This window comes from Prorops nasuta, unplaced genomic scaffold (genome assembly GCF_024137725.1).
Source record: "Prorops nasuta isolate Cenicafe-Biocafe unplaced genomic scaffold, Cenicafe_Pnas_1.2 PNAS00001, whole genome shotgun sequence".
NCBI lineage: Eukaryota > Metazoa > Arthropoda > Insecta > Hymenoptera > Bethylidae > Prorops > Prorops nasuta.
Window position 1 is genome coordinate 6,144,038 of NW_027116798.1, and position 22,665 is coordinate 6,166,702.

The 22,665-nt window shown below is 32.6% G+C and overlaps 3 protein-coding genes across 4 annotated transcripts in view; all 3 read left to right on the forward strand.

Annotated features, from left to right (window-relative positions):
• Nucleotides 1–22,665, forward strand: part of LOC136774330 (diacylglycerol kinase theta) — a 2,104,019-nt gene that overhangs the window by 23,213 nt on the left and 2,058,141 nt on the right. The window lies entirely within an intron of this gene.
• On the forward strand, nt 15,839–17,126 carry LOC136772715 (uncharacterized). The gene is made up of 2 exons (XM_066725877.1): nt 15,839–16,050; nt 16,171–17,126. The coding sequence occupies exons 1-2, from the start codon at nt 16,038–16,040 to the stop codon at nt 17,124–17,126; spliced, it is 969 nt and encodes a 322-aa protein (XP_066581974.1). The 5' UTR covers nt 15,839–16,037.
• Nucleotides 16,087–20,806, forward strand: LOC136772806 (uncharacterized). Of its 2 annotated transcripts, XM_066725987.1 has the most exons (5): nt 16,087–18,574; nt 19,271–19,458; nt 19,541–19,947; nt 20,028–20,208; nt 20,288–20,806. In XM_066725987.1, exons 2-5 carry the CDS (start codon nt 19,356–19,358, stop codon nt 20,470–20,472), a joined length of 876 nt encoding a protein of 291 aa, XP_066582084.1. In that variant the 5' UTR covers nt 16,087–18,574; nt 19,271–19,355; the 3' UTR covers nt 20,473–20,806. The 2 variants fall into 2 exon arrangements, with proteins under 2 accessions (XP_066582084.1, XP_066582172.1); XM_066726075.1 differs by lacking the exon at nt 16,087–18,574 and having other exon boundaries at nt 19,072–19,458.

The following is a 22,665-nucleotide window of genomic DNA, read 5'->3' on the forward strand; positions in this document are numbered from 1 at the left end:
TCATCATCGTTCTCCTCCTGCAACACTCTTATAACTTCATCAGCATCACGGTTTTCATAATCGGAATCTTTGTCATCAAGGCCATCTTCTGAGAGCCAACAGTCTTGCAATTTACTAAGATAATCTTCAATATCTCTATCATTCAAGTTTACCTAAAAAACAATATAAAATGATCATTAACAAAAAAATGTTTACAGTACATTACAAGTGAAGTTACTGCATAGTGATGTAAATTTCTATCATATAGTTTTGAGAAATTTATTCACAGTGTTTTGATATAAATTGTATATAAAATAACAAAAACATGAAAACAAACCTTTTTTCCACTCATTTTTACTTTTATTGTATTTTATATCTCCGTTTATTTCCATAAAACAATTTAAAATCTCGCTCATTTCTTCCAGTCAGAACAAACAGCGGAATGACAAGTTGTAGGCCTGGTAATTGACAGTGACGTTTGCTATTTTTTGACAACTGCGTTTCTTTGTACGCAATAGTCGTTTAAAAAGTTGCCAGCAACAACAAATTTATAGTACAAGGGTTTCAAGTACCTTTTTTTGTTGACTAAATATTATGATGGAAATTTCCATCATCATGCAAAGAAGGGTTAATAAAAAAAAATAGTGAAATCAAAATGCTAGGCAAGTATAAATTTTTGTTACCATGATGAAAGTTAAAATTTGGAAAAAGTAAAATAGTAACACAAAAATTATACTTACCGGGCCCGTAATATTCATGTGTAAGTTGCTATCTTGCAATTTAAGCGTTGCTTCTCATAAGTTAAAAATGTGGCTATTTAATACGATTGCATACAACGGGCCACCGGCAAGTATAATTTTTGTGTTACTATTTTCCTTTTTCCAAATTTTAACTTTCATCATGGTAACAAAAATTTATACTTGCCTAGAATTTTGATTTCACTATTTTTTTTAAATTAAAATATTTAATATTACTATATTAATTATGCTAGATACGACTTATGTACTTGCCGTTCTTTTTTTACAAGCGAAGCATGTTTTTTGTGGGATTACTAAAATACTGTGGTCTGTTTTAATACTTAAATGTATTTTCAAATTACTTTTATTATCACAAAAATTTTTACTAACATTAATATCTTTGTTTTCTCTATCACTTTTTCGCTTTTCTTTCATATAAGTTGAAGCTTTTTTCAACCGTTCTGAACTTGCTTATCACTTTCCTTTTTTCGGTTTTCATATATATAAGTAAAAGCTTTTTTCAACCTCTCTGAACGTTGCCCTTCTCTTTCCTTTCTTCTTAACGGGAAGGTCTAGACGTACCGAAGCGCCGCGTAGGGCCACTCACACCACCTAACGCGTGTGTGATGAGTCAGTTCTTTAGGTCACTCACAGATAGCGCAGCGAATGTTTATATTCCGCGGCCCAACTAGTGACATTGCAGGAGCGGCGTTAATTAATTAAAATTACCTGTACCTCGTAAACGATAAGAGATACGCAAAAACGGTTAAAATTTTGGGGGTGTTACAATAGGGGGGTCGAACTTTCTCAGCTAAATCATATCCCATGTAGCAATTTTTTTAACAATAATTAATTAAAAATTGCATAATACGGATGGATCATCTGTGCAAGTTCAATCCACCGGTGTTTTAGTTACAAAATTTTTACCGTATTCGCGTTTTCACCATTTTCAAGATATTTGAATAGGGCGCCCCGTAAAAAATGCCAAGAAGTAAATTACGCCTTGAAATATCTCGTAAACGGTAAGGCAAGGTTGCCAAGTCCGCCATCTTGAATAGTACTACGCTCTATAGTAAGTGAATTTTGATATAAGGAATGCAGACTGCACAAAGTATACTGCCAGCGGAAATACGTCAGTAGCCATCTTAAATGCAGAACGTAATATATCAAAAATTATATATATTATATTCACAGCCTGTCTCCGTGAACGGCGTGAACGAAGACAAATGTTTATTATACGGAAAAATAAAGTGTAATAAAGAAATAAGGAGTAGTGACAACTTTGATCTATCTGACAGCTGATGTACTTATGGTATAAGTGAATAAATAAAATAAAAATGCTTTTCCTAAATTGATTTTTAATTTTGATAAAATGGTCAAATGTAGCCATTAATTAATTAGATTTGGTAATAAATACAAAAAATGCGTTTTATTATAACAAATGAGTTGAGGTAAAATAAACTCAATGTTTTTATATTAATTTGTTAACAAAAGCATTTTTTATTTATTATTGAGTCCAATAAGTTAATGGTTATTAAAAAAAAAATTCTTTGTAATGAAAAAAAAAATGAAAAAATTTTAAACTTCACCAAGACTCGAAACCGAGCCCACCGAATAAGAAACGGCAACCTTACCGCCTGCGCTACAGGGCTCACATGATTTACCAAGAACAAAACAGCCTTTTTAAAGAGTGACTACAATTCTTTTATTAATTCGTCATAAATGATCAAGAATTAGCTGTAATAATAAATACATTTATCTACATACCATTATTGCACTAAATTTATTGTTTTTAATTTGAAGCATACATTTTGCATGAAGATATGATAATTTAAGGGTAACCATTCAGTACTCTATATACAAAACTATTCATATGCTCAACTATCATAAATTAATTAAGTAATATTATAATATTTGTTATATGTAGTCGAATAACTATGATAAACGAGCATATGAATAGTTTTGTATTTAGAGTATTGCATGAAGACCCTTAAAGTATCGTATCTTCATGTAAAATATATGCTTCAAATTAAAAACATAATAAATTTAGTGCATTAATGCTGTGGAGATAAATTTATTTATTATTGCAGCTAATTCTTTATCGTTTATGACGAGTTAGTGAAAGAATTGTAGTCAGTCTTTAAAAGGCTGTTTTGCTCTTGGTACATCAAGTGAGCGCTGTAGCGCAGGCGGTAAGGTTGCCGTTTATCATGCGGTGGGCTCGTGTTCGAGTCTTGATGAAGTTTAAAATTTTTTCATTTTTTTTTTCATTACAAGGAATTTTTTTTTTAATAACCATTAATTTATTGGACTCAATAATAAATAAAAAATGCATTTGTTAACAGATTAATATAAAAACATTGAGTTTATTTTACCTCAACTCATTTGTTATAATAAAACGCATTTTCTGTATTTATTACCAAATCTAATTAATTAATGGCTACATTTGACCATTTTATCAAAATTAAAAATCAATTTAGGAAAAGCATTTTTATTTGCTTTGAGTTATTAGGTAAACGCAGCACCACTTCACACGGATGACACGTAAAAATGTCACGGTTAGCGGTAGTCGCTCTTCTTCTAAAGCCAATGTTGCCTGAAGTCCAAATCACACCTATGCTCTCCAGGCATAGTTGTGTTAGTACCGCTTCCCTTTAAATTTTCTATACTGCTGCTGGCTAGCGCTTATCTTCATTTTTGTTGCTAAAAGCTTGATTCTGGCATCACTGCCGTGTGGAACTATTAGTTTGCTAATAAAAGCAGAGGCTTAATTTTAAGAGATTGCAACATATAGTAATTAATATAGATACAATTGTAAAAAGAAAACAAAAATTTTATTTTACATATATTAACTTTAAATAAAATTTCACAAAGTACTGTAAAATATCTTACATGTTATATTATATATCTAATCTGTCAGCTTCTTTATTTTAATATTCATCTCAATTATCACAGTTTGATCCTCAGCGATGACACAGAAACAACATTATGGTGAATCTATTCTTTTTGTTTTAATGTTCAATCCACATAGCTCCATTCTCAGCATTGACATAGTAAACACTTCACTATAATTTAATCTGAAACAAAATCCCAAAAAGTACTATATAAAATCTTACATTTTAAATTATAAATGTAATCTGTCAGCTTCTTTATTTGTATCGTATTTACCCAATGTGTTGACTTGTTTATTTTAATATTCATCTCAATTAACACAGTTCGATCCTCAGCGATGACACAGTAACCATAATATGGTGAATCTATTCCTTTCATTTTAATGTTCAATCCACATAGCTCCATCCTCAGTAGTGACATAGTAAACACATTACTATAATTTAATCTGAAATAAAATCCCAGAAAGTACTATAAAATATCTTACATTTTATATTATATATCTAATTTGTCAGCTTCTTTATTTATTATTGTATTTACCCAGTTTTTTCACTCGTTTATTTTATTATCCGTCTCAATTAACATAGTTTGAATCTCAACGATGACACAATAACCACATTATGTTTAGTCTATTCCTTTATTTTAATTTTGAAAATCCGCATAGCTCCATCCTCAGCACAGTGACATAGTAAAAACATTACTATAATTTAATCTGAAATAAAATCCCACAAAGTACCACAAAATATTTATATCTTACATTTTATATTATAAAATTTATTGTTATACTTATCTAAAATGTTAAGTCCTTTATATACTTTTAAACATTATTTTTATGTACATTTTACAAATTTCGTCACTTTATTTATTCACTTATACCATCAGTATATCAACTGTCAGTAAGATTAAAACTGTCACTTTATTTCTTTATATTACTTTATAACTTGCGGTATGTATGTACGATACAATAATACTAACATTTGTCTTGGCTCACGGACCATGCATTATGTATTTTGAAATTAGTAATTAGAAATATCTATATTGCGGTCCCTCTACAGTCTCTACCCTCTGACGTATTTCCGCCGACCAGTAGTATCAGCAGCGACTATAGCGTAGTACCCAAAATAGTACTACGCTATAGGATATGTCGCTTTTGGGTACTACGGTAGTACCGAAAGTACTACACTTGGCAACCTTGGGTAAGAGATACGCAAAAACGGTTAAAATTTTGGGGGTGTGACAATAGGGGGGTTGAACTTTCTCAGCTGAATCGTATCCCATATAGCAATTTTTTTTTATATTTTTTTAACAATAATTAATTAAAAATTTCATAATACGGATCATCTGTGCAAGTTCAATCCACCGGTGTTTTACTTACAAAATTTTTACCGTATTCGCGTTTGTCTCACCATTTTCAAGATATTTACATAGTGCGGCCCCATAATAAGATTCAGAAAATCTTATACATTTTTCGAATAATACAACAACGTGTTTCGTTCAATGTAAGGCACAGACACTGTTAGTTACTCGAAAATTATTTGATTTTTCTCGGTAATCATAAGAAAAGAGGCAAAAGTACTATTACTTTGAACTTTTTATAAGGTCAAACGTATATATATACAATTGCCTATATAAAAAATAAGTTTAAACTCCTTTTTCTTTATAAACCGCATGGTTTACAGTTTTTGTCAGTTTCTTCAACATAATGAGAAAAAACAAAAACCATAAGCCATAGTCATTCTCATGACATTTTTTTTTTTTTTTATTATTACTATTGAGAAGGGGAAATGCTTTATGCATCTTCCAGTGGCTTGAGCCAGAGGGTATGTGGGACTACTAAACGTTTACCCACTAAAACCCCTCCTCATATGGTTTACAAATATAAACTATTAGTCGGAAACTTTGAAAATTATCAAAATTTCCAAAACTTTTTTCTATAAGCACTGTACTATAATGTACAATTGGCCATATAGAAACATATTGTTAAAAAGAAGAGCACCACCAACTTTTCCTCGTTTAAAATTAGGCATTTCAAACGAATATATGTGTATAAAAAATAGTATCCTTTATTCCTTTGGAAAAGCTAGCAATTCTTTCTTTTCAATAATTTTTATAAAATGTTTCCTCTTTTCCGAAACATTTACTGAGTATTTTTGTTCACTTGGGTCTCCACCCAATGCTATAGCAGTTGCAAAAGCTGCAGCATATATACCGCAACTAAATGCATCTGGTTGAGCTTGGACCCTTGGACAGTGAATGTTACATTCTTTTATCCAAGGGTATCTTAGAGATATGTATTGTCGTTCCTCTTTAGAAAACTTCTTGTACGTGCAGTTTGGTATACTGTCGTACACAAAAAGCTGTTCTTCGTTGACATATACACATCTCCAATGATTTGTATGATTACCACCAATAATTGCAATGCCCTTAGGTTTTGTTGCAGATATAACCAAATTTGGATATACGTTAAACAAAACACTTTCAGTTTCAATATCCGTTTTCTCTCTTATGATACGGAGAATTCCATCGAGACTCTGATCATTGCAATAATTGTTTTCCGGTAATACATTCTCAATAATTTCTTTCAGAGTTGTGTGTGAATCATCGAAAAATTTTCGACGTTTCAAAACGGTATCTGGTGTATCACAATGCTTCGATACATCCAGTATAACGCAATCATCATCATCATCATTCTCTGAAAGATTTATTGATTTTCTTTTTTCGCATGCAGTGCTATTTCTCTGCTTTTTCAGCTGTTTAGCACTGCGTGCCTTTTCTTGAGCATCTACAATGTATTGTGGATTGCGAATAGGCATATTGCGATTGTATCGACTATCAATGATCTCAGGAAGAAGACAATGTTCATAAAATTGTGTCAACTTTACTTTCATTTCTTTATTCCAGAAATCATCGTCTTTGCTTACTCGCGTCCAAACAATACTTTTGGGTGTCCATATTGCAAAGACGCAATATTCTCGATGCGTTATATGTAATTGTCCTTGCACCTGATAATAATGAATATGATTTCTATTCATTTGATATCCATTATTATTTTTTCGAAGGACTGCGCGCCACGAGGGTAACGAGTCTAGAGCATCTTCCGCTGACATACTTTCTGCTGACGATGGGCATTTTATCTCAACTAGCCCATCGTCATCTATCAATCCGTCAGGTGATGCTCCCAAGTATGGATACTCGTTATCAATAAATAATCCGCAAATGCGAATACATTTATTTAATATCGTTTCCAATTGTTTCCTTGCATTAGATTCATTTTCTCGACCATAATGCAATGCCACGTTATCAATGAACGAGGCAAAGAAAATCTTTTTAATTATAGTCGCACAAGACGTCGTTGGACGCCTGCGACATATTGGTCCGAAATTGGATGCCGTCAACATATTTTTTCTTAGAGACATCCATAAATCGGATTTGGCTTGATTTCTCGTTGCGATTTCAATATCACAAGAATTTACTTGATTTTCTCTTAGTTTATCAAGTAGAATCTCGCGCTTCCTATTGAAAACTGTTTCATCGAGATCAGGCCTTTGTGCGTTTAGTCCGTAAAATTTCTTATCATTTACGAACCATTTGTCACTTTTTTCTTTTCCTTCTTTTGCTTTATAGGCTCGAGTACTCGCTACTTTAGCCTGTCGCTGTTTCTCAAGCGTTAAAACAGCTGAAGGAATTGTTTTACCAGCATAAACCAGAATCTGACCTAGCAATTGGCTAATTTTACTGACAAGTTCAATTAAGCAGACACTATGCTAAACTTACTAGGCAAAAAGGCAAAAACTATGGCCATTCTACGGTATAAAGAAAAAATTATTTTTAATTTTGTGGCTTGTCCCTTCATAAAATGAAAAAAAGGCTTATTTATTCTTAAAGGGATCCCTCAAGCTCTCCGCTTAGATTGAAATTTCTAGAAAAGACTATGGCTTTACTTGAGAATCTATTTTCAAGTCGCTTTGCTCTTCCAATGATGTAGCAAACTGCTCTATCTGATAAAACAATAAGATTTTCAAAAACAGAAAAAAATACAATTTCTTATAATCGCTTTTTTAATATAATACTTATTCCTTGACTACCTAAGAACAGTTCATATGCCGCATCACCGAAAAGATGAAACGACTTGAAAATTACTATTTGAATAACACCGTATTATTCTCCAGACTTTTCAACTAAATGGGTGCTATCGAGGATCCTTTTAACAATAGGCAGAAAATGAATTTTATCAACACCAGGATCAGGAATGTAAAACATTAGGAGGTAATATTAATAATCGGCATAGTTGCGTGTATGTGTACATGCGTGTACGACAATACGGATCGGCGGAGAGGTACAAACTTCATTTGGTGTTTGAAGAAGAATTTGTTAAATCCTTATTTTCTCTTTAAGGATAAAGGTTTGCTGGATTTCTTCTTTTGTGAAATTAATCAACGCAACCTTACGTAGAAGTGTGTTTATTTGCCCTTCTCCTAGGATAGCTGATTAGCAACTAACTTAAAATTTTGCGTAGAAGGAGTTAGAGGTTTGATTTAGGAATAGGAATAGCCCACAGATGGAGCGATCAAAGCCAATAATAATAATAATGGAATACCTCTTAGGTTGAGGAATACAAATCAAATTTAACATGCCCCCCGCCATGGGGAGGAAAACTTCCCATCAGGTACAAACAATGCAATTATGATATAAGCATAGGATTTTAAACAAAATATGCAAATGATTCGATACAATTTTATGCAATAATCTTAAAATAGTTTATTTGTCGTCTGGCGTATTCCGTACTGGCAGAGGACAAATTTTTGCCAATGATCTAGTGACTATTCCACTTGTCGTTTTGACTGAAGCCACTCGAATTATGCTGTCCTTGCCTGGGTGCGTCTCAACAATTCTTCCAAGCTTCCATTTGGCAGGAGGAAGGTTGTCATCTTTTAATAAAACAAGTGTGCCAGGCTGCAGTACAGGAAAAGGTTGCATCCATTTGTTGCGCATTTGCAACTCCGAAACGTACTCCTTACTCCAACGTTTCCAATAATGTTGCTGCATTGCTTGAACTCGCTGCCAATTGGAGAGGCGAGAATCAGGTATGTGCTCCAATGGAGGATCAACAACTGAGGTAAACGTTCTGCCAATTAAGAAGTGTGCGGGAGTTAAAGGAATAAAGTCATTGGGATCCGTTGACAAAGGTGAAATAGGGCGAGAATTAAGTAGGGACTCTATTTGCGTTAAGAGAGTATAAAACTCCTCGTATGTTAAATGAGCAGTTGATGCAACTCTTTTCAAGTGAAACTTCACCGACTTTACGCCAGCTTCCCATAAGCCACCCATATGGGGTGAATATGCAGGTATGAAATGCCAATTAATGCCAATGGAGCCAGCAGCTTCACCCAATTTGTCACCGTTAGATTTTAAAAAGGAACCAAGATCATTCAACTCGTTGTGAGCCCCGACGAAAGAAGTACCGTTATCCGAATGTAAGCTTGTAGGTTTACCGCGTCTTGCAACAAACCTTCTCAAAGCGGCGATAAAAGTTTCTTTAGATAAATCAGTTACGATTTCCAAGTGCAAAGCCTTTGTGCAGAAGCACACAAATAAAGCTATGTAGCATTTTTCGAGCTTGGAACCCCTACCCTTCTTATTTTTAATTAAAAACGGACCAGCATAATCAACACCCGTAGAACTAAATGGGTGTGACGGCATGACCCTAGTTTGTGGAAGATTTCCCATCTTAAAGCCTAGTGTACTAGGTTTTGCTCTGGCACACCTTACGCAACTATGGACAATACCTCGTACCAGATTTCTGCCACGAAGTGGCCAAAACCTTTGACGAATCGAAAAAAGCAAAAGCTGTGGACCAGCATGAAATGATTTCAAATGTTCGTCAAGTATGATACGCTTGGATAGTTCATGCTTGCTAGGTAGTAATAAAGGAAATTTTTTATCGTAAGAATAGTTGGAATTGGCCAATCTTCCGCCTACTCTAATCATACTCTTATCATCAATGAATAATGCCAAACGAGATAATTTAGTTTTGATAGGCTGATCCCTTTTCAAAGTTTTGATCTCGTGGCTAAAGCATTCCTTCTGTACGCATTTAATTAGGAAAAATAATGATTCATTTATTTCCTCAGGAGTGACAAAACTCGTTTTTGCGGAACTACGCCTTGATTTGATAACGAAGCGTTGAACGTAAGCGAGAACCCTACAGGCCTTGTCAAGGTTGGAGAATTTTTTAAGTAAATATTCGCAAATTGAATTCGGAGTTTGGCTAGCTGCTGAATAATTGGCTACTGTTTTGACTTCCTCCATTGTAATGGGATTTACTATGTTTATTGGCCAATTACAAATCTCTTCTTGTAAAAAGCTAGGACCTTGCCACCATAAAGAATTCCTTAGAATATCTCGCGGATAAACTCCTCGTGAAAGGACGTCCGCCGGGTTTGTGAGAGTCGGCACATAACGCCACTCTTGGAAAGTTGTGAGTTCCTGAATGCGAGATATCCTATTGGCTACAAAAACTGGTAATACATTTGGTTCCAGCCTTATCCACGATAAGACAATTGAGGAATCGGACCAATAAGTCTTATTATAAGTAGCGTCATTAAGAGCATTTGTAGTTGCTAACATCAGTTCGGACAATAAAACTGCTGCACAAAGTTCGAGTCTAGGTATTGACTGTGTTTTTACAGGGGCAACTCTTGACTTAGAACAAAGCAAACTAGTATGGACTGTATTTATTTTGTCAACACAACGAGCGTAAATGCAGGCTCCATAGCCATATTTTGAAGCATCGGCGAAACCGTGTAGCTCAAAACGAGTATAATCTTTGCATGAAACTGACCGAAGTATGTTTATCGAATTCAAGTGTTTCAATTGACCTTTATACTTGGTCCACTCCGTGTGCAAATTAAAAGGTAAAGACTCATCCCAAGAGAGTTTTTCTTGCCATAATTTTTGCATAAATATTTTTGCTAATATCCTGACCGGTCCGAGCAAGCCGAGGGGGTCGAAAATTTGAGAAATTTCAGATAAAACCTTTCTTTTTGTGACTCCTTTAGATTCTACGGTTTGAACCGTATATTCAATTGTGTCGGAACGACAATTCTACTTTAAACCTAATGTTTTAGCTGTATCTTGCATGGAAGAAAATGTAGATTTCTCATGCTCTTTAGCATCAGCTACGCCTTTAATTATGGACCGTTCGTTAGACATCCATTTTCGTAATCGGAAGCATCCACGTTCTAACACCCTAGTTATATTGGACGCGATAAAAATCGCTTCTTCGACCGTATCAGCACCGGTGAGTAAGTCATCCACATAAAAATCATTTAGAATGACCTTGGAAATGACTGGAAGCTCTTTCTGACATTCATAACTTAGCTGGAACAAAGACCTTACGGACAGGAAAGAGGCTGAGGCTGTACCGTAAGTGACCGTGTTCAAGTTAAAGGTTTTTATAGGTTCTTCTGGATTCGAACGCCATAAGATACGTTGCAAAGCCCGCTGTTCTGGAGCAATTAAAACTTGCCTGTACATTTTCTCCACATCCGCAGAAATTATATACAGGTGCTTTCTAAATCTAATCAGAATATCGAAAAGTGGCGCTTGAATGGTTGGACCAACCATTTGAACGTCGTTCAAAGATATTCCCGATGTAGTGGGGGCCGAACCATCAAAGACAACACGTATCTTGTTGGATTTAAAAACGCAATGGTGCGGAAGATAGTAAGAAGGTTGAGAATCTACATCACTTGTTAAGGTCATGTGCCCGAGACGTTCATATTCATCCATAAATTCTAAGTAAGATTTTTTAATTCGGGCTGGCGATTTAGTTTTTTCTCGAGGCTTAATAAACGCTGTTCCGCATGTCCACGAGAACTTCCAAGTTTACCGACGTTGTCTCTTAAGGGAATGCTTACTATGAATCTACCATCTTCGTCGCGATTAAATGTGTTCACGAATATTCTTTCACATTCTCGTTCTTCAAAGGATTGTTGTTTGCGGTCCTGAAGATGTTCTATTTTCCAAAAATTTTCGATTTTATCATCTAATGATAGATTGCAGATTGGTTTGGATTGGACCTTGCTCGTAGAGGTAATTGAAACGGGTCCACCCACTATCCATCCAAGTTTGGTCTTTTGTAATACGAGTCCTTGTCGATTTAGTGCAACCTGTCCAATACATAATAAACGCCAAAACCATTCAGCACCCAACAAAATGTCAACTTTGCCAGGAATATTGAAAGAAGGATCTGCAAGCTTTAAATTCAGCGGTATCTCATTTCCACATAAATTGATCGGTTGGTGAGGAAGTTGCTCAATTATTTTCGGGGCAATAAGACAAGACAATTTTGTTTCGAAAGAGTTATGGTGAGTTGACGAGTGAACAATGCATTTGTTTTTTATAATGAATTCAGAACTTTCATCTAAGGTTTCTATTGGTATGTTTACAGGGATTTTACGCAACTGAAGCTTGTCACACATGTACTCCGAAATAAAATTGGACTGAGAACATGAATCCAAAACTAGCCTAGCATGAATAGCAATGCCGGTGGGACCTCGCAATAAAACCATGGCTGTAGCTAACATGTTTTGAGTTATCGCGCTATTGGAACAAAAAGATACGGTAGGAGCGCTGTTCGTATCTTCAAAATGAATTAGCGTATTATGCTTCCTATTGCATTTCCTACAAGGACCGCCTTTACAATTGGCCATCATATGCCCCTTTCTTAGGCAATTTAAGCAGGCGTTAAGCTCCTTCAACCTTTTTGCACGTTCTTGTGGCGATAGCGCCAAAAATATTGTGCAGTTTTGAAGGTAATGCTCTTGTTTGCAAAGAATACAAGATTTCACCTTTTCCGTGGTGGCAAATGATTTAATTTTATTTTGTCGTTTTTCAGCCGATGGCTCTAATCTATTTGAAAACTCAAGCGTACGTAGAAACTCTGCGCGTGAAATTAAGAATGAGGTAAAATGGCTCAATTTGGGAGCGTCTAATCTAGCCTTTTCCTGCTCCCAGCTACGAGCAGTAGTCGAGTCAAGTTTAGCGGACATGACATAAATAATAATAGAGTCCCAAGATTGTGTGGATTCTCCTAGTAAGGTCAAAGCATGTAAATGTTTGGTTACTGTATCTAATACCTGACGAATTTCATCTGATGATTCTCGTTTCATGGGTTTCAAAGAGAAAATTGATTTTATGTGATTATGTATAAGCAATTTTGTGGAATTGTAACGGTTACACAAGGCATTCCAGGCACATTGGTAATTAAGCTCAGAAAATTCCAGAGATTTGATAGCTTCACTCGCATTGTTGCCCAGTGAAGCCCTCAAATAATGGAACTTCTGTATGTCATTTATAGACTGATTGTTATGTATCAGAGACTGGTAAGTGTCCCTAAAGCCCAGCCATTCGGACAAGTCACCGTTGAATTTCGGTAATTCGATCGTTGGCAGTTTAATGTTAGGCGCATGTAATGGCACCGCGTTATCAATTTCCGCCACAGGAGAAGACTGACCTTGACCGTTGGAAGAATTATTTGAATTCTGTTGCACCCGTAAACCTCGCGCTAGTAATTGTTTTGCTAATCGTACGATTTCAAAGTATTGCGTTTCGAACATTTCGCGATATTGGAAGGTTTCAACGGAGTCATTTGTAAGTGAATCTATTGCCTCCTGTATAGCATCGTACTGGTCGAGAGTTTCCTTAGCCCTAGCTAGTCTCAATTCTACTTCTTGTTGAAGTTCGTCATCTAATTTTTCGCTTGTATTGGGATGCGACGTCAATGTATTCGATATGAAGTTTTTGAAAACAGTTAGCTTTGCCTTAAGACAACCACGTTTTTTGTTTAAAGCCTCCATTAAAAACACCGTGCAAATAGAGCTGGAAGAAAGGGAATAGGAAATGAAAGGATGCCCACTTAGCTTAAGAACGTTGCTGATGAGTTGCGTTTGTTTGACCTTTCCTTGATGGATTGAAGTCACCGAATCTTGTCTTATGGGCCAATTGTTTCACCATAAGTTTGGAATTGTTGCAGTTGGTTCTGCTGATTACCCAATGTGATAAGAGATCCGGCTCGAAGGACCAAATTATGTTAAATCCTTATTTTCTCTTTAAGGATAAAGGTTTGCTGGATTTCTTCTTTTGTGAAATTAATCAACGCAACCTTACGTAGAAGTGTGTTTATTTGCCCTTCTCCTAGGATAGCTGATTAGCAACTAACTTAAAATTTTGCGTAGAAGGCGTTAGAGGTTTGATTTAGGAATAGGAATAGCCCACAGATGGAGCGATCAAAGCCAATAATAATAATAATGGAATACCTCTTAGGTTGAGGAATACAAATCAAATTTAACAGAATTATCAACCAAAGTGGAAGTAAAGTAATTTTTCCTTTGAATCAAAGCCCTGATTTATCAGTTTAATATTAATTTTTTTCAGCAATGATACTTTTCCGGATGTTATAGTGTAGGATTTTTCGACTTAGTTTATGCTCAAGATAATGTGGTTAAAATTAAAAGCATCATTGCTGATACATCCTGTATATTTTGCCAATTCCCAATACAAGTAGTTACTTTGTTTTAACCAAATAAATAAATATTTAAATAAATGCCATGAAAATTGCCTTTTAGATAAATCACTTTATTTATGGCAAATAGACGAGGTTTGAAGTAAAATATTTTGTTATTTTAATTGTGTCAAATATTTGATTTAAACAAATTTCTTTATTTTATATTAATATTTGTTGGTTTTTATAATCATAAATATTAAATTCAAATAAACAAAAATGCAAATAAATGTGCTCAATAAATCCAAACGAGTTTCCGCTTAGTATATATGCAAAAGGTATACTAAAGTATAGAACGCCATTTCTGGCACTACCTGTATATTAACTTGGCGTACAGACACTGCTACATATGACGCTCTAATTCAGTATACTTCCTGCACAGCTTTTGTATATTTTGTGTATGCGGAGAGTGTAGTAAAGTGGAAAGCCATATCTGGCAGTGTCTGTATGTATAACTGTTTTATTTGTCTCTTTCCTTCATTTTCTCACCATTACGTTTCTGACACCACAAATTGAGCCAACGATAGAAGTTTTAAGCACTTTTCACACGTTTAATCGTCGAGATTGGTGATTGACCTTAAAGTGAATGTAATATAATCATATGTTAAATAATATATTTATTATTAGATTGTTTAAAGTGACCATATTTGTGAATAGTTATCTTGGAAAATAGTGAAAATTGTTGAATGCGTCAATAAGTGCATCAAAAGTGAGAAAGGAGATTAAAAACTAAAGAAAATTTCCAATTATTAGATAAGTAAAAATTTACTAAAAGTAAATGATATAAATGATTCGAACTCAAAACTGTGTATACTTTGTGGCTTTTTTTGATGTTTCAGGTATTAAAATTTATCTTATAAGAATGAAACAAGAACGCACACAGAGACGCTATTGCAATTGTCGGAGTTGACCCGTAGTAAGAGTCCGGTTGAATACTGGCAGAGTACTAACACCAAGTACAGATATTAAGTACTGAAATAACACTAAATTTTTCATATTTTTATAGTTAATAAGTACTAATCCAGTATCTAAAATATATATTTAATGTGTATACAAAATATATACTTGTAAAGTACAGGTGCCAGTATTCAATCTGTACTAAGGTTTAGTACTGAATATGTATCGTATTTATTCATTTCCAATGCTGCTTCAATACCTACAGCATGTATTGAATATGTGTTCAAATTTTGTACTTTTTAAGTACAGGTGCCAATATTCAATCGGTACTGATTTATAGTACTAAACTAGTATAGTATTTTTTGATTTCCAATACTACTTCAATACCTAAAGCCTGTATTGAATATGTGTTCAAATTTTGTACTTTTTAAGTACAGGTGCCAGTATTCAATCGGTATTGATTTATAGTACTAAATTAGTATAGTATTTTTTGATTTCCAATACTACTTCAATACCTAAAGCCTGTATTAAATATGTGTTCATATTTTGTACTGATTTAGTACAGATGCCAGTATTGATTCGATACTGTGGAAGTATTAATATACAGAGTTAGTAAAAAATGCAAATATTCTACATAATTCGCGATATAGTTGACTATAATAACTGCATATGCGAGTATTATGAAAATCCTAAAACGATAAATCTATTGATATAAATTGTGGAACTAACAAATGTCATCGATTTAACTGTCGCGACTTGAAAGAATAAAGAAAACTACTTTATTGGCTGAAACCAAAAATACGTATACTGTATGATCGTCAATCTTTGGAACAAATTTAATGGATGCCACCCATAGTAATAACCTGCAATCAGCTGCGTCGATCATTTACTCTTGAGTATATAAAAGTATTTGTTGAATGTAACAAGTTCAGTTATCTGTGCTCGAATTAGTAATATTCTACACTCATAAAATGAGTTCTAAAAGTAATTATAAATACGTAAAGAAATATAGACTTTTGAAACGCAAAAGAAGTGAATTAGTGGTATCGTCATTCTCGTCTTCATCAGAAGTTGAAAATAATAATCTATCTTCAAATTTTGCAGTAAATAGTGAAAGTGACAAAATTGTGAATGATCAAAACTCCATAAACAATAGTGATACTGATGAAAGAAACTACGAACTTCCATGTAATGTTACAGAACATTCTTGTGAAGACAGAAAGCCAACTTTACGAGAAAAATTGCGTAAATTTTGTTTAGAGAATATTTCTCAATTAAATAATAAACTTATAACAAAATTATTGCACATTTTAAAGGAAGAAGGACTAGACGTACCAGAGTGCGCAGAAACATTACTTACAACAAAGAAAAATGTACAACATTTACAACCTATAAAATCTTTTTCTAATGCTGCTGACGAGTATAGATATTATGGAATAGAAAATGCTCTGTGTAATATTATCACTCCAGAAATTTATACTGAAACACAAATAAGTATAATCATTAATGTCGATGATTTACCTCTATATAATGCATCTACGACGGAACTATGGCCTATATTAGGACAAATTTTTCATAAAAGTTATAATTGTCAACCATTTGTAATTGCTTTGTATTGCGGAAACTCGAAACCAGCGTCAGTAGAGCAGTTTCTTTTTGATTTTATAGAAGAAAGCAATAAATTAATAGAAAATGGACTAAAAATAAAAAATAAGCTTTACTCTTTTAAGATTTTGGCTTTTGTATGCGATACACCTGCTAGAGAATTTCTAAAATGCACTAAAGGATATACTGGGTTTTTTTCATGCGAAAGGTGTATAACTGAAGGAGAAACGATAGACGGCAAAAGAATATTTCCGGAAATTAATTGTGATCCTAGAAATAAAAGTTCGTTTGAATATAAAGTTCAACCAGAGCACCATAAAGACGAATTTACTTCGCCTTTATTAAAAATAATTAATTTTGATATTATTCAAGGTGTATTACTGGATAGTATGCATCTATTATTTCTTGGTATTACCAAAACAATTTTATTTAAATGGATAAAACCAGGTTGTTAACATAGATTAAGTCATGAAAATAGAAGAAATCTTAGGGATAATTTATTTTCAGTTACTAATTCCATTCCGTCTGAATTTCAAAGGAAATTGCTCGATTTGAATTGTTTGAATCACTGGAAAGCCACGCAATTCAGGTTATTTTTATTGTATGTCGGTCCTATATATCTGCAAAAAATTGTATCTAAAGACGCTTTTAAGCATTTTATGCTCCTGTATGTGGCATCAAGAATTTTATGTTCAAAAGAATTGGCTATACTTAAAGCTGATCATGCTAATAATTTACTTCGCAATTTTTTTATACTTGCGCCTACTTTCTTTGGAAAGAGTATTGAAGTAATGAATTTCCATAACTTAATTCACTTAACGGACGATGTAAAATACATGCAAGTTTCACTTCCTGAATATTCTGCGTTTTCGTTTGAAAATTATTTAGGAATGATAAAGAAACTGGTTCGAACTCCTTTAAACCCTGTTGCACAAATATCAATGCGGTTAAATGAAATTAATTCATTTCATAATTCAACTAATATTTACTCAACGCATATAAGGAAAAAATCAAGCAATGTTGAAGTCATTTATAAAAGGAACAAAGTGGTAAAAAGGCTCGTCTTTAAAGACATAATATTGACAACTAAAAAACCAGATAATGTAGTTATTTTAAAAAATAAATCCATTTTTCAAATCGAAAATATTCATATAACAAATAATTACGGAAATACTATACAGGATCCTGAAAATTTAATAATAGAAGGATATCGATTTGACTTGAAATCAAATGCTTTCACTTACCCAGTTGATTCTTCGGACATAGGAGTTTATAAAGTCGAAAATCAGTCTACAAAAAGCGAAAAATTTTCACTGTCTGCAGTTCAAAATAAAGTTGTACTTTTACAATATTGCAGTAAATATTTCGCTATAACTTTATTGCACTAATTACGAAATACGTATATAATATTCATGTAAAAAAACGCAATGAAGATACTATAAATATTAATTAAAGAAAGTAAATATGATGCATTTGTATTAATTTGAATTTTGTGTTATGTGAAATGTTAAGTGGCAACACTGTTAAATAGTACTATATTGCATTGCTACCGTTACTACACTTTGCTACGCTGTTTTTATTTTAAAAGCTGTATGTTGTGTTTAAAAAAAATTTTGAAACATTACGACTGCAAATTAGTCTTGTGGAGTGAAAGTTTGCTATTCAGAAGAAAAGATGAGCAATAAAAACAATTTTGCTGTAATAAGTTTTTGTCAGAAAGACGAGAATGGCAAAGATCAAATAGAGCTGGTACCTAATTCTTGGTTGAAAGAAGAAGGTGAGAAAACTTTATGCTTATATCCTGATGGAAAAGACTATCAATGGATAGAAAAGTGGGTGTTAGAAAATAGAAGACCAGATCCAAGCTGGGACCAATTTCCTGTAAAGGTTATATCAACAACAGGTAAATAATTGAATTAATGGAACTATTACTTTTTCAATAAAATTAAAAGTTAACTAATAAGTGTAAGATCAAATCAGTACATTTTCTATTTATATTATTTATTCTGATACAAGGTATTCATATTAAAAATTAAAAAATTTCTGTTCGAATAGCTATATTTAACAACCATTTTCTATTGATCAGTCATTTGTTAGCCAAAAGGCACAAGTAGGTCTTTCAATTAGTAATTTTTTGTGCTTAATAACTTTGCACTGAAAGGTTTAAGAAGAATTTGGTATTGGATACAATTTCTTAAAATTATTCACTGCGTATAACTTATCAGTTAGATATAAACTAAGTTGCGTAGCTAATAAATGCCTAACTGATAATTTTATACGAAATGAATAATTTTAAGAAAATGTTTCCAATACCAAATTCTTCTTTAACTTTTCAGTGCAAAGTTATTAAGCATAAAAAATTACTTATTGCAAGGCCTACTAGTTCCCAATGGCTAACTAATAACTATAGAATAATAAATGGCTGTTAAATGGCTAGTCGAATACAGAATTTAAAATGAAAGAATTTTTTAATCTTAATATCTATTTTTCAAAGGCCATATAAAAATATTGACCTTATATGTAATAATGATATTGAACTAAAACTGAAATAATACTGCGTATACTACTATGCCTTTCATAAATAATTTTTCTGTACAAGAAATTATGCTCAAGGTATACGAAGACTGAAAAGAGCCTGCTATATCAGTGAAGTAGAATCTGAAAATTCATGTCCAAAGAAGAAAATGAGTAAACTAAATATTCCTTCAAAAGCAAATGTAAAAAAAAATTTAGATTCATGTAAATATGCATCAAATAGAAACATAGATGTAAAATCTATAAGTGATGGTAAGTTTTCAAATAAAAACTTGGAACGATGAACTGATTTTTTTATATGCAATAATATATGTATATATATTATTTATTCCAGACACTGACAGTGAATCAACTGATAAAACTGGCTTTGTAAAATCTCCTCTTAAAAGAAAAAATAATATGCTTCCCAAAAATGTTAATAATTCTGAAGCTACTAGCTATAATGATACTGCAGATGATAATGCAGATGATACTACCAAAGATAAAGAGCTTAAAGATGCATTGAAGAAAATTGTGAGGATAGAAATAAGAAAGTCAACTATGCAGTTACAAATAGATTTAAATAATCATTTTAAAGTGTTGAATGACAATTTATCTATGAATTTGAATTTGAATAGAGGAATAGATAAAGACAGTATTTTTAATTGTACTGGAGTAAAACTCCCTATTCAGAGTTTAGACGATTTCAAGATGTTCGATGAGAAATTGACTACTGAAGAAGAGTTTTTAAAGAATATTTTGGTTAGCATTTAAACAAGCATATATTAATATAACACTATTATTTACGTTTTTTATAATTAAATACGAACATTCTATTTCAGAAGCCCTTTTTAGTGGATAAAGCAACAACATCTTCTAATTTTAAGGATGCTATTCATAAAATACTGAAATCCTTAATGACTACCGACCTACAAAAGCTTTATACTGCATGTGGCCGCACTTCCGCATTTGGTACCAAAAAATTACGTTTTATTGACACAAATGTTTATAAATGTATGACAGGTAAGATTTAATATTATTTACAATATAAATTTTACAAATATGAAAGAGAATAATTTTTAAATTTTATCTATTTTTTCAGAAGTGCTGCTTTCTGTATTTTCTGGTCAAGCTTCCTCAGAAGCAATACAATCAAATACTAGCCGTTGGCTTTCTGGAGCTATGGATAGAGATAATGAAGAAAAAATAGATACAATGAGAATGCTTAAAATATGTTATGTTTTCCTAGTTTGTGTATTATTGATTGTAATAATTTTGAGTTTTTAATGATTTTATAACAAATTGATAATCAAAGTTTAAGTTTTCTGTTATTATTGCGATAAATATTGGAGTCAGCTGTTATTATAATTCATTGAAGATGTTGCTAATCATTATTGCAACCATAACGAATTGTCTGACGTTGTAAGCTACTGTGGGAAAAGAAATTTAGAGTAGTAAGAGTATCTTGGAGTACTAAATCAAGTACAAAATGAAGTACAAAACTTTTAGTAAAGCATCAATAACAGTCTTTATGAAAATAGTATCTTAAAAGATGGATGTATATGTTCCTCTATCTCGTTAAGAAAGATGTACGTTATTTAATGTTTTATGAAAAGATTTATAATAAATGTTTAACAAAGAGACTCATTAAAAGATATTGTCATTCAAATTCCAGTATCAGTATGGTGAATTTATAATTACTCAAAATTGATAAACCCGTAGTTCCAAAACTGTCATAGATGGCGCATGGATGCTGCTGCTTCTCGCTAGTTGCAAACATAGAATAAATTTCAATATATAGCTGGAGAATTTATAGAAACTTTCAGAGTTTGCAGGTTTATAAGGATACTTTTCCAGTACCAGCTGATCGAGGCCGTTCTACATCAAGTATCTTTACTTAATTAATTGTATACTATAATGTGCTTTGAAGATTTCAGGCTTTTAATCAACATGTATTAATTTCTATATATATGCGATAAAGTGTGTAGTTGTATGTGTTGTAATATATGTGTGTGTGTGTGTGTGTTTATAGGTATATATGTGTTGTACGAAATATATAATGACTAAGAGTAGAATAAAACCGAAGAGGATATCTTTTAGCAATATTTTTACATAAAGTTTGATATATTTTGTGTTGCGGTCAAGTACTGTAACAGTACCGGTGAATGTACTTGGACGGTACTATTTCTAATACATAATCTGTATCGGCAAGGGAACTTCGGGCCGGCATTATCATTTCGGATATTTGTCAGTACAGTGATCAAGTACTGTAACAGTACCGGTGAATGTACTTGGACGGTACTATTTCTAATACATAATCTGTATCAGCAAGGGAACTTTGGGCCGGCATTATCATTTCGGCCATTTACCAGTACAGATATTAGTATTAAAATAAGTACTGAGCTCCGTATTCGGTACAGCTCAAGTATCGGGTCGGTAGATCATTCCTACATGGGGAATATTATCATTACATGAGTAAGTTAAATAAAAGATACAAATTATATTATTAAAATGTTAGGAACTCGTAAAAATTGTTGGATTTAAGGAAATCATGCTAGTCTTCAACCATAAAAAGATATTGCTTAATATCTTATATTTTAACTCTTAAAAAGCACATCTCCCTAAAATTACATAAACAGCAAGCATAGTTTTCGACATCTAGGAGTATTTCAATATGTACATTGTTATAGATATGGAATAACCGTTTGCTAGGAAGTGATAGAATGAATTATTTTATAAATACTTTAAAAAAAATATAAGTTAATATCCAGGCGATGAAATATCTGGGACGTTTTTAATTTATTAAAATTAATTAATATACTCAACTTTCACTGCGTGTTAAAAACCCATACGGCAGTTTAGAAGATATTTAATTACCGTAAATGTTAAATATTTAACAAAATGATAGTAAAACATCATTAAATATATCCAATTAAAATTTATTTTTAAGTTAAAATGGTCGAACCTGTTGAAAAAGAGAAGGTAGCGTCTCAACGGTTATATATAAATTTACAGTCGAAATACTATCATTTCTCTTGATATTTAGTTTTAAACAAATAATTTTTGGAAAATAAATTCATTCGCTGCTTCAAAACAAGATATTATGTCTTTCAAAATTATGTCTTTAAAATTATGAAGTATATTTTCAAACATTTTCACTACGAATACCATTAATTTACAATTTATTACCACTTTAAGGAAATTGTAAATTCATAAGTCAGCGATAAATTATTTATGGAATTTTTAACCCATTAACGTCCAAAATGTCAAAATTTCTTGCACGTTTTCAAAGTGATTTTTTCCTATGTAATTGGCGTTGAAAATATTCTTGAACCACATATTCTGATGTAAAATTGCATGCTCTTTCAGAATCCGTTGCCAGAATCATGATAAAACTCACAGGAAAAGAGATATACTCGATTGAAACATAAAAAACACCTAAATTTTCGAACAAAAAATTTTTTAGGATTTTTTTTCGAA